Source organism: Chiroxiphia lanceolata, chromosome 2 (assembly GCF_009829145.1).
Source record: "Chiroxiphia lanceolata isolate bChiLan1 chromosome 2, bChiLan1.pri, whole genome shotgun sequence".
Classification (NCBI taxonomy): Eukaryota; Metazoa; Chordata; class Aves; order Passeriformes; family Pipridae; genus Chiroxiphia; species Chiroxiphia lanceolata.
The window spans coordinates 77,219,224-77,234,564 of NC_045638.1; the positions used below are offsets into that span (position 1 = coordinate 77,219,224).

The window sequence follows — 15,341 nt, forward strand, 5'->3', positions numbered from 1 at the left end:
CGAAGCATATATGAGAGTTTAGCTGAAAAAATGAACTGTATTATCAGCTACAGAAAATGCAGAAGCCAAAGTAAAAACCCTCTTTTGACTGCTTCGAAAAATTACAATCTTGTAGTCATGAAAACAGCATTTTTATTTCTACAAAAAGAGGGATGAAGAAAGTTTGACATCTACTGCTAGTACAGCGAGCAGTGCAGCCTGTGTCATAGTCGTGTGCATTCTTTCTGCATTCACAGAAGATATTTCCCTGTTCACGAAGATTTTAACAAATTTCCCCTCCTCTGAACTGCATTACAGTCTGTAGTGCACAGACACATGGGTAAGGCCTTTGTAGACAGACCTGTGATCCTTTTTTCTGCAGCCTGGGAAGGCCAGCTCCCTGCTGAATATGACTGGGCTACAGCTAGGAAATCCCTAAATCTCTTAGTTTGAAGATTTGCAGATCAACAATGAGGAGCAAAAAATGATACATGATTTGAAGATAAAACTTGTCAAAACCCTTCAGAAAACTATTCCAACTATGGAACACATTCATTAAAAGCTTTTTGGTTTTTTTTCTTTCACTGCTTTGAAAATGGTAGAATAAGGGGACATGATGTGACTGTGGAGCAGGTTCTCCCTGCAGTAAAAGCATGTTTTATCCTGGAGGCCACAGGTGCTAAGACTATCAGTGAAGAGTTTATCCCACCGTTTTTAAATTCCTGAGTAGTAATGTGTCCAATCCCCTGCTAAGAATGTTGTTAGGATGGTAATCTAAGGCTTACTAAACTTTACTTCTACTTGCGTATTAATCTCCTGAGTTCCTGTCTCCTTTTTATAACAATCGTCGCTCCAGCTTTCAGTAACAACGCAAATCAACCTAAAATAAAACAAAAAGTTTATAACCCCTGCTCCACTCACTGGCAAAGCTGTGGCCACTGTGGGAGGCCGGCAGAATGAGCTCATTACAATGCACGAGCCCAAGCCAATCTGCAGTGCATGGGAGAGGCGTAATCAGTTTTACCTTCTCATTGTAATGCTTAATAAAAATAGATAATAAAGCATTTGGAGCACTGTTGAAGCAAAATGCTGGTTAAAATGAACCTGATAATAAAAGGCTCAGTGGGCTTTCTTGAATCAAGTGGCAGCCTCAAGCAATCAAAAAGAATTTCCCAAGAGCTTGCTTAATAAAGGAATAAAAGGAAACATTTACTTCACATGGCTCATTCTCCTCATCTTCTGTGGTTTAACTGTGTTTGTGCTTGGGACCCATAGTAATGCCTTCCAGCCCCTACAGAGTAATAATATCCTATGCCCCTTTGTCAAGTCAAGCTGCCCAGGTTGCAAGTGCAGAAACTACCTCTGTTTCTCAGATGTCCAGAAGAAACTTAAGAAACCTGCTAGTTAAGCTTGAAGAGAGGGATAAAGAGTGAACTTTGTTTCTCTCAGTTCTGTCAGGAATGTCACTTATGGATGGTGATGGACAATAATTGAAAATGCAGGGCAATGTGCAGTTGGACATACAATGTGAGTGACGTGCATTTGAAGGACATAAGGCTAGGAGGAACTCAGGGTATTAAAAAAGTATTAAAAACGCATAAACACTGTCCTTATTTTCCACATTCCTTTAGCTGTCTCTCAAGTCTCAAAATTTGGAGGCCTATGGCACAATGTAAACAAGATATTTTTCTTGTTATTTTATTTTACTCAACCATTCTGTGTTTACATGCTGCACTTTTCCCAGTGCCACCTGACTAGGAGTGGGTAGTGGGTCCTGCCTGTAAATGGGAGGTGGAATAGACCATCAACCCAGGCCCACCAGGCCCACCTACCTTTCAGTCAAATACTATGCTCTGACAGATACAGAAACCCCTCCAGCAGACACAGACTTTGGCATTAGTCACATTCTATACGGTAAATCTTGTCTTTCAATGAGAAGAAAGCTTTTTTAGTCTGAAAGAAAAAGCCTGATCTATATTCTGCTGAAATAAATGAAAACACTCCCCTTAACTTTAAAATGGAAAATGGTTTGGGGTTTTAATTCATTATCTCATTTCGTATGTAAAGTAAGTCTAGTAAATCTGTTTGCCTGCAATACTGAAAATTGTCAGGACGTGTTATGTATTGCAAGGAAAGGTGGAACATTGCAAGGTAGTATGTTCAACAGCCCACGGGGTGGGAAGAGGAACCTTCTGCATGATGCTTCAGAGAAACACTTGCAGACCTCCAACACTACTATAGCCATGGTGAACTGCCACTGTGGTTTGCTTTTTCCCCCCTAAATGCAATATTTATACCCATACAACCTCTTCCTTTAAAAAAATTCCTTTTCTCTTTTTCTTACTCTGTATCTTACCTCTCTGCCAACTGACAGTAGTAAATTGATGAAATCCATCTAGGTTTTCTTTGAGGATTATCAGAACATGTTTTGAAGAGACAGAGTCAGAAAGAAAGGAAGATGCATCCGTTTATACATTCTAGTCTTGTGACAAAGTAAAATATTTAGCAGTTTGCTAATGAAGGTGGAAAATGGAATGTGTTCTGCAAAACAAAGCAATCCTTTGAGAACCTGCTTAATGAGATGAAGGTTAGTCAATGACAGTTTGTAGTTTAAAGTCCCAAACTACCTGCATGAAGGAAAAGACACAAAGAAGAAAGAAGCTAAACATTTTCTCTTCTTTTCTCTAGCTCCCCCCCATTTTTTATGTTTTTAAGAACAGAGGAGGGGAGAAGATAAGCACCAGGTCCAAAAATACCAGAAAAATAAGATGCACACTTACATAAAGAAAGGAGTTGCTCTCCTTTAATAAACTGTAGGAAGAAAAATTGCACACAATTTGCAATGGTAAGCTACAAATCACTTTGCTGTAGCTGTTTAATAATCCAATGCATTATATTTAATAGCCTGACAGTATGAACCCATATAGCCACATAATATCCAGTATTATTCAGTTCGATTGAATTTAAATAGAAGGGCTAAATACAGTCAACATTTTCTCCAGTGGAATTAACTGAATATATGTAAATATGACAAATATGGATACAACTCACTGGCCTGAACTGCCTTGTAGATCAAATCAAGGACAGAAGCAGCCTATGCTTATGTGCTACTGACTTGAATACTTAATGCAATCTTTAGAAGCGTTACATAGGCTAAAAGGCTACGGGAGCCTAGACTATACAAGCTTCATAGGCATATTGTCTTTTCCTTAGTGAGTGATAGAATTTTGAAGCCAGAAAGTATTCAAGATTGAAAAATTCACTAAATCCACTATCTCTATAAAGTTCATAAAAGACAATTTTGCACATATTGCTCTTAAATTGCACTTTTATTTAAACAAACCACTTCCAGAAAAAATTTACCATCCAATTCCACAGTTCATAGAAAAAGAAGGATTCTTTTCCACCATCTCATAGTGCCTGTCTGTTGAGGTTCGTACAAAACACCAATATTTACCTCATAATGAAGGATCATTAAATGACCCTTGAAAGCTGTGTGAAATTATTATGATACAATGCATGTAGAAGGTCTTTTATACTTTTAAACTCCTTGTGCCTACAACCTTAATGATGGCAACTGGCCAGTTCTGGACTTCCCAGTTATTTAGTGTATTGTGCCCTTTGAAACTGAATGGAATTAATGGTCCCCTGTGCAGCTGGCATTGAATAATCTTACTACTGTAAATACTTCTTACTATTGTAAATACTTCAATCACAAAGTGAACACTGACTTTCAGTGTATGATGCAGTTCATGATAAATTGATTACTTAATAAATACTGCTAGTGTATGACCCCAACACATTTGTGTTTCCCAGTGTCCTGGTTATCTTCATTCCATGTGTTCCTACAGCATGTAATTTCTTTGTTAATAAAGAGCAGGCATCTCAGCTTAATACGTTTAACACTTCCTAACAAAGCTCACAGAACAGGAAAGCTGAAATGTGCAAATACCTCCTCTGCTTTTTGTCTGATTAGGTTGTATCAGAGGGAATAGATCCAGTACACAGAGCAAGAGATTATGTTTTAAGGATGGTTTTTGATACATTTTATGTTGTTTGTTTATTAGAAATAATTCCTATGAATTATCCACATTCAGAGTCAGCAACTGCTACTTAATTATGATGCTATCAGTGCTGAATGAAGAATGACTTGATGGAAAACAAAATCCTTCATACAATTTATCAGACTGAATAACAATTCCAAATAATTAGAATCATAGATTGCCACAGCATGCAGATGGTGCTGCAAAGCCAGCTATCTAGAATCAGTCCAGTCAATATGGTTTTATCTCGGGAAGGGTGTTATTCAAAGCCATACAGACAGGCCACCGTGCTTCCATTTTTTATGGGCCTCTCTTTCCTTAAATGACTGTTGAGAGGTCTTTTTTCTTTAACCTTATCATTTTCCCTGTACATAGCATAAATGATGTTCAGAAAGGTATGTTCAGATTCTAATATATCATATGACAAATGAACAGAGACAAAGAAGAAAGACAAAATCCACAGATTAATTGCTAGGACTCAAAATTCCCATTAATTTTGGCACAATGAGGAGGCTAAGTTCATAATTAAAAAAAAAAAAAAAAACAAAACCAACGTAGGAAAAGCAAAGTTAGGGTTTCCTTGGCAACCTTACTTTGACTCCTTCCATGACTTAAAAGATGGTCTTACATTGCTCAGGCAATTCTTATCTGACATTTGATTTTTCCTCCCACTTTAGTGTACAGTTACCATCCTCTACTTACTGTTTAGTCACTTTATTGAATCAAATAAAGCTGGTTTTTACAAAATCAGACTAAAGGAAAGGTCAACATTTTAATTTTCACAGAGAAATAAAAGCAACCTTTTTAATATTTTGACTATATGATTATTATTAGTTTATTATTATTAATCGTCATCATCATCTATATTTTTTCCTCTATTCTGTGAAGAGTCATGAATGTCTACAAGACTGCTGCATAGCCCCCAGAAACCTAAACTAAGACTAAAACTACTGCTTCATCCAGTTTTGCTCAAAACTGTTCTCACAACTGGTCCTGCAAGGAGTTGAATGATGATACTATTCCATTTCCAGAGTGCTCTTAAGAGCATCGATAGTCCATAAAATTTCATATAGTCAGCACAAAGAGATAGGGATGGTCTATCATTCTTGATGTTTACAGTGGAGAATTGTAGACAACTCTGGGGACAGAATTAGCCACTTGCTGGCTGAGGGGAGGGAGACGAACAAAATGGTGAAGGGGGGCTCCTCCTTGTGACAGTCTCTGGATCTCTGCACAGCCATAAATGCTGAGTTCAGACTGTTTCTTTCTGTACTGCAGCAACTGCACTTGATCAAGTCTGGCTGCCAGAGACAAGCTTGGCAAATTTGATTGTTCAGTGTAAAGGAAAAGCTATGTTCCCCATGAGTGAAATCCAGACCTGTTGTAATACAGCTGACTTCAGCCAAGCTCTCTTCTAGGATTGTAGCTAAATGAACCAAGAAAGATGGAATTAAAAAAAAAAATACAAAGAAATAAAATTTTGTGTCTTTTATTGCAACTCTAGTGAAAAATGCTCTAGAATTTGTACAGATTTCCTACAGTGTGTGTGACACAGGTAGTGCTCTCTAGCCCTGCTCCTGATTCAGTTTTTCTCTTTTTAATTCTTTCATAAAGAATTAGCTCAAACATGCATATATATTGACATAATTTGGGGTTGTCATGGCAATGCTGCTATACCAGAAATAAATGCAGTGTGAAAGTATAGTGTAATTATAATCAGAACTGAGATTCAAAAGGAAATATTTCTGAGGCAACTTTAAGTCAATACAATGCAAGTACCTTATTTTTATGCATTTGAGGAGATCTTATTTTTATAGCAGATCTTTAAGCAGAAAGGGCATTACTGAGGGTTCACTGAAGTCAATCAGATTCTCAGTTCTCACTGTTGATTTCAGCAATTGTTCTTTCAGAAGTGTACATTCATTTTGCTTTGAATCTATGCCTGGCAAAACACAAAAAGCAGACATTCCTTTCAGTATTTACACTTCTAATGTTTTCTTAGTTTCAGGCTGTGGCCAATGAGTATCAGTGTGGATGCAGGTGAAGGGGGGGCTTTCTTACAGTCAGTCTGTAAATTCCTGTCTTGCAAACAATGGCTGTAACCTTCATCTACACACCAGTGTATATAAAGGAAGATGTGTGAGGAGGAGGAGGAGAGGGATGAAGTTTAAATCATTTTCAGTCTCCTCCATGCTGCCTTTGAAAGAACAATAAGAAACACAGATGAAGGGATGGGAGGAAATTGTGGCAAACCATGCACAAAACATCACGGGGCAGGGGAGGGGGACATATAGCTAATATGCCCTAAGGCAGCTGGTCTTATGTCATAGAATATCTTTTAAATAGTGTCATGATTTGGAAGGAAGGGGGGACTTCATCAAGGTGCTTGAATTTTTGAACATTAATAAAAGGCTGACCTTGAAAATACAGCTTCAAGACAGAAGGTTGTCTTTCTTGTTACAGTAAGTCAGTCTCTTGCAACTATTTCTGCTGAGATGTCTGTCTGAACATCAGTGATGCTTCTGCTGTCTGCGTCTTAAGACCCTTTAATACTTTTATAAAGGACATTTTTCCTCGCAGAAAAAGCATACCATTTGATACCTTTACCAAAGCTAAGAAATAGTTCTTTGTCCTTGCCTTTAATTTCAACTACTTCTTTTCAGAATAAATAATTATATTTTTTTTCTGCTTTTGTCAATAAAAAGAAAAATCGGGGTATTTGTATACCTTGGTTGCAGATACATCTGGGAAAAAGTGTGAATTTCACTTAAATATTATAACTGCATTCAGAATGTCAGTTTCTAGTATAGGTATGCTATCTAAATGGCAGTTTTCTGTCATAGGTTATGCTATGTCAGAAAATAAGACTCAATGCTCTTGGCCTTCATTATAACCTTTAATTTGCTTATACTGCACATGGTACTTGACATGAGGCTACACTAATGCTGAATACAGTGGGACAGTCCCCTCCTTTGCCTGGCTGCTGATACTATGTCTGATGCAGCCCAGGAACGGTGTTTGCCCTCCTGCCTGCCAGGGCTCACTGAGCTGCTGCTGACCAGCACCCTCAGATCTCTCTCTGTAGGGCTGCTCTCCAACCACTCCTCTCCCATTTTGTACTTGTACCAGGTGTTACTCTGTCATAGGTGCAGGATCTGGCATTTAAGTGGTTAAATTTCAGTGCTGACACAGAAGGCACTAAACATCAAGGTTTCTCCAAACATCTCCTAGTGCACTGAGCACTCACAGCCCTTAAGTGGTCACAGGAAAGTAGAGTTAGCCTTCCGCTTTTTTATGTGATATATATATATATATATCTGAGTGCATGTGTGTGATTTCTCCCATCATATATTTTTAATAAATATGTAGAATATTATATAATTCATATATTATATAGTATAGGTATTTATAATGCGTAAGAAATAAAATAATATCATACTAGCAGGAATCTTAAAAGGCATAGAGGAAGCTAAATAAGAGACACTTTGTATTGACAGAAAGTAGAGAGGAAAATAACATATTCAGTGAGTGCATTACCATTTACAGGGGATTTTTATACATCAAATAGCAGATTCAGCATAGCAAGCTGGTGTATCCAGAACAATCACTCAATGAGAAAGGTTTCCTAACAATAAGAGCATGTTTTTTGATGCAGGAATTGATTTTAATGGATATGATGTGGATAAAAGGCTGCACAGTATTTTGAAAATTGAGGGCTCGCTGTAAATGTTTTACTTTACAGACAGATGATTCTGCCAAAGATGGTATGGCTGATTTTCAAGGGGCAAAAGAAACGGAGCGGCAGGAAACTTTAACTTGTAGAATGGACACAGTATATTACCACAGTATGCTTTTCAGCAAGAAGAATGAAGGAAGGAAATTAAAAGCCTTTCAGACAGCTTGCAATGAAATTTAGGTAACTGAGACACAAAATTGTTTTTTCTTATACAGTGCATTGCTATTTAGGGATCACTGAGAAGCAAGAAGGACTGGAGACTTCCATGTCTGACACTAGCTGAGGAGGAAAATGGACTTGTAAAAGAGATATTACAGTTCTGTGGCACATGGGCAAACAAACTGACTACTAATAAGGCCCTGGAATTCAGACCCCTGAAAGAGCACAACAGATCAGTTTTCTTCATAAACAGCAATTAAATTTGACTTCACCGCTTTCATAGATCAGTTCTAAGTACAGAGGACAGCACTACTGCACAGTTCATTCTATAACTAATTTATTTGAAAGTAAACCCAGACCTGGTACCAAAATTTTCACAGTCTGCTCTTACTGAATGCCCACAATAAGATGTAATTGAGAAAAATAAACCAATCCAGACAAAAAAAGCCTTACAAAATTGAGAATATGTACCAGCAATGTCAGGTAAAAGACAGGCATCAAGAATGCAGTAATTTTTCTAAAACAGTCATAAATTTTAAATGAAAAATTTGACATAATAAAGTTTGTGAATTCACAGCTGAGCAATTAAAGTAATTTAAGTGTATCATCTGAAGTTATAGCAAGGAAAACAAATTGTAAAGGATTACAGTATTTGTCTTTAAAAAGTAGTTCAGCCTAATATGGTATCACAAGCACTGAAGTCAAAACCAGTTTTTGTTATACAGCTATATCCAACATCACTGAAATCTGAACTAGGGATAAATTAAAGAAAGCTTAATAGGTGCAAGCACTGCTTCTTCCACACTGCTTGGCAGCCTTTCGGATGTTGCTTCCAGTGTCACAGCCTTTGCTGTGTTTCTGCCATCCTCTTAAAAAAATTGTAAGTGGAATGGAATGATTTATTTGTACTTATCAACTCTGAGACCAGAAACTGTTGTTCTAAATACCTTATCTAGTTTCCTTTATCTATGCATGTTTTTTTTTTCCTGGAAGCCAAATGAAAGAATTTTGTATTCTTTTCAAGACATCTAATCTCATTTAAAAGACTCCAATGCAATGGAATATGTATCTCTTCTCTATGTAATCTCTCCAACTGGAAATTAACTTCATTACTAGGAAATTACATCTGATTTCAAGGTTGAATGTGTATGACTTCAACTCTAAGATGCCAGTTCTTGTTATTTCTTTGCACATCGGGGAAAAGGAAAAAAGTTAACACCACTATCAATTAACTTTTTCCTTAATACTTTTCCTACTATACCACAATAAAATAATTTCTTACCCTTCTTATAATTTAAGATCATAATATGTGAAAATGTAATACTGCAGGTATATCTTTAGAATCCCAAGCACTTACTCACTTTGTGATCCATCCCATCCTTTCCAGATAGGGGACTCCAGAACCGAGGGCAGCACTGCAGTACTGATCTCCCTGGTGTAATGAACAGACCTGCACAGCCATTAGATAACACATGATGGACCTGTTCCCTTCCTTGGCCTGAGGGGAAAACGACTCCTGGCAACTCAGAGCCATTTCTGCTGCCTTGACTTTTTGACATTGAGCTGCATTAGAGAGCAACTGAAGATCATTAGTTATCAAGCAAGGAAAAGAAACAGTGACTATGGCCTATCTCCTAATATCTTAATGGGCAAAAGGGGACAAAGAGTTGTGAGGGTTTTAGTCTTGTCCATATAAACATAACGCATTCAAATAGCTAGGTACTGTAGCAAATGCATTTAGAGGAGAAATGAGATATACATCTTTAACAAGGAGGATTACTTACCACCAGAACCACTACCTAGAGATGCAGTGGATACTCCAGTGGGCATTAATTACTTGAAGTCATTTAAAAAAGGAGCGACTCCATTTTTCTCACAAATTACCTAGCCTACCCCCCAGCAGTAAATTGATCAGGCATCAGTTTACTGATGAGTTAGTGAGTAATAATGTGAAGCTTAACTTGTAGGAAATACTGAAGCAAAAATGAGCTAACAATATGCCTGTAGATATTACACATCTTTACATGCACAAAAACCCCCTGTAACAGGTACTGAAGTATGAAGACTTGGACAGCTTTGAGGTGAGAATGGAAGCTCTGCTGAAGCATCCTGCTTAATGGGATAGAACAGCTCCCACAGGAGCTGAAGATGCTCCCAAAAATCTCCTTGGATATAGCTGGTGGGTTTTAGCTCTGAATTTCACTACAGCTTGGAGACCACAAAGCTGCATAATATCCTGGCTGTAAACCTGAAGGAATGAGGTAAAGCAAGATGGGTTTTATTCAGTTTCTTTCCTCTTGATAAGTGAAGTAGGTGTAAACCTGCTTCCTGGAAGTTCACATGAATCTGGTTAAGTAGTAACATTAACAACACAAACAAAAGCATCTGTGAATTTACTAAGGTGATGTAATAATTTGCAATGTCTTGACTTTAGAGTGAGGTGAAATGTTTGGAATTAGTCTTAAAAATTTCTTTAGGAGTCTAAAACCAGCATCTTAAAGAAACATGGATTTTTAAAACTCTCTCATAGTTTTTTTTTTCTTTCTTGGGACTCAGATTTTCAACTGTTTATGGTTGGGATTTTTTTCACTCAAAATTAATGAAAATACAAGTAGGTTTCCTTGTCTTTCTGAAAAATCACCAGGTGCTTGATGAATCCTCTAGGCACGAAATATGGCAGCTCAGTAGGTGGCTAGAGCTGATGTATTTTTCCTTTTGAAAAAACATAAACTTTATTTCAGTATGAATAAAATACAGTTAAAATAGCATTTCAATTTTGCAAAGAGCAAGTTAGAATGAGATGATTCTTATCCCACTAGTGAAGATATTTGGAAGAGGAACCAGAAAAAGAAGTACACTTTGTACACAGAGTTAAGTCTAGCAAACCTACTGCGGACTTGAGGAGGAGGTGGCAGAGGTTTGAAAGCTGCATGTGGAGCATGCAGATGGCAAGTACAGCAACTCCCTGCAGAGTTTCCTCTGTGGTTGTGGGAGTGGGATCCTTGATTACTGAAGGTGAGGATATTTCTGAATTGCTCTCCCACATCTTTTAGCTCTCCTGAGCCCAGGAAGGTAACAGAGGAGACTCTCATGCCCATGTACCATTGTACACAGCCCACTGTCTGCAAAGAGACACTCCAAGTAGTTTTTTACTGCTCACTTTCTCTGCTACTCTCCAGTGTGGGAAATATCACTAGCAAGAGTGAAAATAGGGCTTTTTTTTATGGGTAGTGGGCCATGGCAGCTGCCTGGATGAGGTTGCTGAGTGAAGGGGTAATCTAATCTCCATGTGACACACAGAGAGCTCATTGGAGGGGACATGTAAATCTCATCACAAGCCACTCTGGGAAAGAAAGAGGGTAAGGGCAGGAACAATCCCTTAGTCCAATGAAGACTTTGACACATTAACCCTTTCTTCTCACCTTTCTTTTTTTTGGTTTTGATTGTTATATCATCTGTTTCCTCTTCTGTTGCTTTGGATTTCTTAATTTTTAATTCTCTCAAGATTCTTTATTAGTGCATTAAGTCGCATTCTTTATTAGAGACACAGCTTTGTCCCTGGTTCCCACGCTGGCAGCTGTCACACCAAGTTTTTTTGAGCCCACATAACACAGAATATGCACCAAAGCATGCAAGGCTTTGAAAGGGTCTTCCTTCAGGCCTTCAGAAATACACAGTGGTGATACAGAGGAAAAGGAATTTATTTGGAGTTTTTTATTATTTTGAGTAACAGAACACTGGGAATGGAAAGTAATGGGAATTTTGGTCAGGAATTCCACCTGCCTCTTTCCATCTGTCCCTTGTCTTGGATGACAAAGTCTTGAAAAACAGAACTTTATTTTTATTTTTTGACTAGTGCTCTGTATCTCTACCATGCCCATTCTAGGAAGAAGAAGATGTAAATACATTAGGACATTTGTATTGGCTCAAACCAAAGATGCATCTAAGCAAGTCTCCTGCTCCAGCAACAGCTCACAGAACAGAAATAGCAAAAGCAAAGCTAGTGTTGGCATCCAGATTTGAGCAATCTGAAGCTTTGGGACTTCCTAAACCAGAGGTCTTATTTTTTTAATAATCCTATATTATGACATTTCCCAAATGAACTTGCAATGTTCACATTATCCTGTGAAAATGTGTCTAATTAGACCTTCTTTTTTTTCATCTTTAGCCTCTGTTGAACAATTTCATTCATTGCTTGCTTTGAAAAACTGTGGTAGCAAGAACAAGATCAGCAGTAACATTGCCTGAGCAAGGTGTTGAATCTGCAGTGTATGATACCAGCTCAGATCACTGCACTAACTGAACCCCTCTGATTTTGGTGGAAATCTATGAAAGTACATGGCCCAACGAAGAAAGACGTTGTAGGAGCTCATATTCAGAAAATGCTGAGAAAATGTTTGTTTAACTAACATGGTGATGATTTAAAAAAAAATGGAAGTTTTCACTCTTGTCACTCACTAAGAAAACTCTTTACTACCAGGAATTTTGGAGCTTTGCAGAGTTTGAAACTCAGATAAAGATGAAACTATACAAGACAATGGATTACATACATTTCACAGTTTAGGAATGAGGTTTTTTGAGGTACTTAAATGACCTGAAATTCATATAAAAGAAAAATGTCTTTCTGATTGTACAGCTTAAAACAAGACGGTTGCTAAGACTGTGTTATGATAACATTTCTGAACAGTACATTCACGCTTATATTCAGCAATGACTTTCACAAACCAGAATTTTTATCAGCCATGATCATTAGGCCAAATATCAAAGTTCTTTCAAGGCTGCTTTACACTGTAACTGATGACATTTTCACCTCAGATTACAGGACCCTAAGAGTACCACCTCTCCCTAATCACTATTAATGGCTATATCAGGCTTTTGCTATTAGAATACTCCTGCACTTTGTTACCTAAACAATGAAAGATCTGTACAAGGAAACAGTTTTAATGTTTCTTGAGTAATGGTCTATGAGAGAATAACTCCATTTCACATAACATTTCACATTTTTAGCATGTCTTGTCACTTTTTCTTCCCATTGGGGAGTGCCTCAGGAAGTGATCCCATCTTGATCATGATTCTGGTAGTATCTTTTTTTGGTACAAACCAACCCCATTTCATTGCCTTGCATTTGTATAATCATACTTCATGAAAAATACTCCAGGGTCTCATGGTGACTAAACATTTTTCTGGTGGCATTCTTTCCCCACATTGATTCCCTCTTGTTTGTGCTCCAAATTTTCATTCATTACTTCAATATGAAGTAAAAATAATTAATTGAACAGTGACATAACCATACTATTTACACACCAGTAAGAGTCAGGATATCATAAAACCTTGCCTATAAAGATGAAATAACATTTGTTATGAAAATGGACTTAATAAAAAAGAGCAAAAGTAAGCCTAAAGATAACTGAAAAGAGGATAGTATAAAAATAAATAAGATTAAAAAGCAATGTGAATTTTATCATGAGTCATTGACTGGGAAGGTTTACAAAAATTGGTTTTTTTTCTAAAAAATTTGCTGATGTTTGAGTGCCAAAAAGATTTCAAACCCTTTTTAGTCAAATTCATCATTTCGAAACATAGAAATAAAAGATCAGTTTATTTCTAAATTGTTCTTTCTCAGACAGGTGTGTTGAAAAAGTTAATGATTTCCGTAGGAAAATTGCAGGTCATTCATGGCTTGTGAGATATTCAATGAAGTTCATAAGAGTGTTCTTAACTTCTTCTCTTAAAGAAATGGCTACCTTCTCTGCGCAGGAACAGGAACAGGGCATGTGAGGTGGTGTTTGAGGAGCCACAACTCAGTATTTTCACTGTTGTGCAGATTGTCTCACAGCAGAGAGCACCAACCAATGCCTGTGCCACTCACCTCAGACCCTCATGGATACGTGGGTGCTGGTAGCCTCTCACACATGGGCATATACCCAGCCTGGCATATCTGGGAAGGCAGAGAAGTAAAAAAACCTTGGTTAATCTCTCTATTTCCTCAGTTTTGGAGCTCTCAAAACATTGTAGTTGCTTAGGGATGTGAAGGAAAAGAACCTTCAAGGCCAAGATAAAATACATCTGGATCTGCCAGTGGTGTTTTAATGTTCCATATCTGAGCACGTGTTGGAATGACTTCACTGGGAGCACTGTCTGAGTGTTTTAAAGATGCACCATCTGCCTTTGCATGCACTCCTGTTTCTGTTAGTGAGATATATAGATCTCCTGTTTCTGTTGTTGAGATCTGATACTGAAGGCAGGTAGTTTAGCAGACACACATTATGGTCTCAAATATTGTCCTAAGAAGTATCTGGGGCCTTGTGTTCCTTTCCTTCATGAGCACATTCAAAAGCATTTCTAGTTGTGAGAATACTTAAAGCCTTAGTCTTTTTAAAAAAACCTCAGCACTAAAGTCAAAATCATTGGCCTGCCCTTAGGAATACTAGAACTATTTGGAGGCAGCTTCATTGTTTAGATCTGGAGTAGCAGAAAATAACTGAGCAACATGATTTTATGTGACTCTTCTAGCCAGAACAGTAGATATTTCAGATGAATCAACATTATCACTGAATCATAAAATGGTTTGAGTTGGAAGGGACCTTTGAAGATCATCCAGTCCAAATTCCTTGGCAATGAGGGTACCCAAAACCACAGCAACATAGCCTCTGTGAATGTGGGGTCTAATAGCAACTGTTGATTCATCTGAACAAAGCTGCTTAGGAGAATACATCGAAATGTTCCTAGATGTGATAGAAAGTATGGTGAAATTTAAAGAAACTGGCTTTCAGGAAAATAATACTTGACTGCAGGATGGTCTCAAAAAAGGAAAAAAAAAATCAACCAACCTTGAGACACTCAGTATTATGTTAAAGTTGAACAAACAATAAATATTTTTATTGTTATATGAATTAAAGTATAATAAGCTTAATTTCAAATCTGTTAAAAACAACAGAAATGCTATTGCCTAGTGAAAAGCTTTCCATTATTTTCATGAAAAGTTTACCTTTCCCCACCAATTAAGTTTAGGTGAATATATGAATGATATATAACTTACTTGGAAAATGTAAAAATAAAAAAAATATAAAAATAATAAATTTTAAGATAATTTAAAAAAATTAAGTCTTTAAAATTACAAGTTCTACAGTGAAGAAAGTGAAAATATGTAACATTCCTTTTCGTGCACACAAATGAGATTTTTTATTTATACTCTCTATTTATCCTGTTGCTAGAAAACTACTTCAACCTTAATTTCAGTCAGATCATCTTTAGACATCTAGGTAAAGCCCTAGAATTGCTCCACCAGAGGCAATCTTCAGAGACAGAAAAATTGATAGTTGCTTTTTATTGCTCTTTTTCACTTTGTGAGGTAAATAGTGAGAGAGGATAGTGACTTTTATTGGCTACAAGCACAGTATTCCAGCACTGACTCTGGTAGAACA

General features: G+C 37.2%; 1 protein-coding gene across 3 annotated transcripts; it reads right to left on the reverse strand.

Annotated features, from left to right (window-relative positions):
* Nucleotides 1-3,881: 3,881 nt before the first annotated feature.
* Nucleotides 3,882-14,474, reverse strand: LOC116782623. Of its 3 annotated transcripts, none has more exons than XR_004355276.1 (4): nucleotides 13,787-14,474; nucleotides 13,222-13,252; nucleotides 9,275-9,367; nucleotides 3,882-5,448 (listed from the first exon to the last, which is right to left on the reverse strand). XR_004355276.1 is itself a non-coding variant. In XM_032679436.1 (3 exons), the coding sequence occupies exons 1-3, from the start codon at nucleotides 13,981-13,983 to the stop codon at nucleotides 5,123-5,125; spliced, it is 729 nt and encodes a 242-aa protein (XP_032535327.1). In that variant the 5' UTR covers nucleotides 13,984-14,474; the 3' UTR covers nucleotides 3,882-5,122. The 3 variants fall into 3 exon arrangements, 1 of the variants encoding a protein (XP_032535327.1); XR_004355275.1 differs by having other exon boundaries at nucleotides 9,279-9,480; XM_032679436.1 differs by lacking the exon at nucleotides 13,222-13,252 and having other exon boundaries at nucleotides 9,275-9,480.
* Nucleotides 14,475-15,341: the final 867 nt, after the last annotated feature.

Excerpts from the sequence above, each read along its gene's own strand:
- LOC116782623 (XM_032679436.1), bottom strand. The coding sequence starts at position 13,983 with ATGTATTTTATCTTGGCCTTGAAGGTTCTTTTCCTTCACATCCCTAAG. Across the intron at positions 9,481-13,786 it reads CGTATCCATGAGGGTCTGAG|CTCAATGTCAAAAAGTCAAG; the intron begins GTGAGTGGCACA and ends TCTCTAATGCAG. Across the intron at positions 5,449-9,274 it reads TGGGATGGATCACAAAGTGA|CTACAATCCTAGAAGAGAGC; the intron begins GTAAGTGCTTGG and ends TGGTTCATTTAG.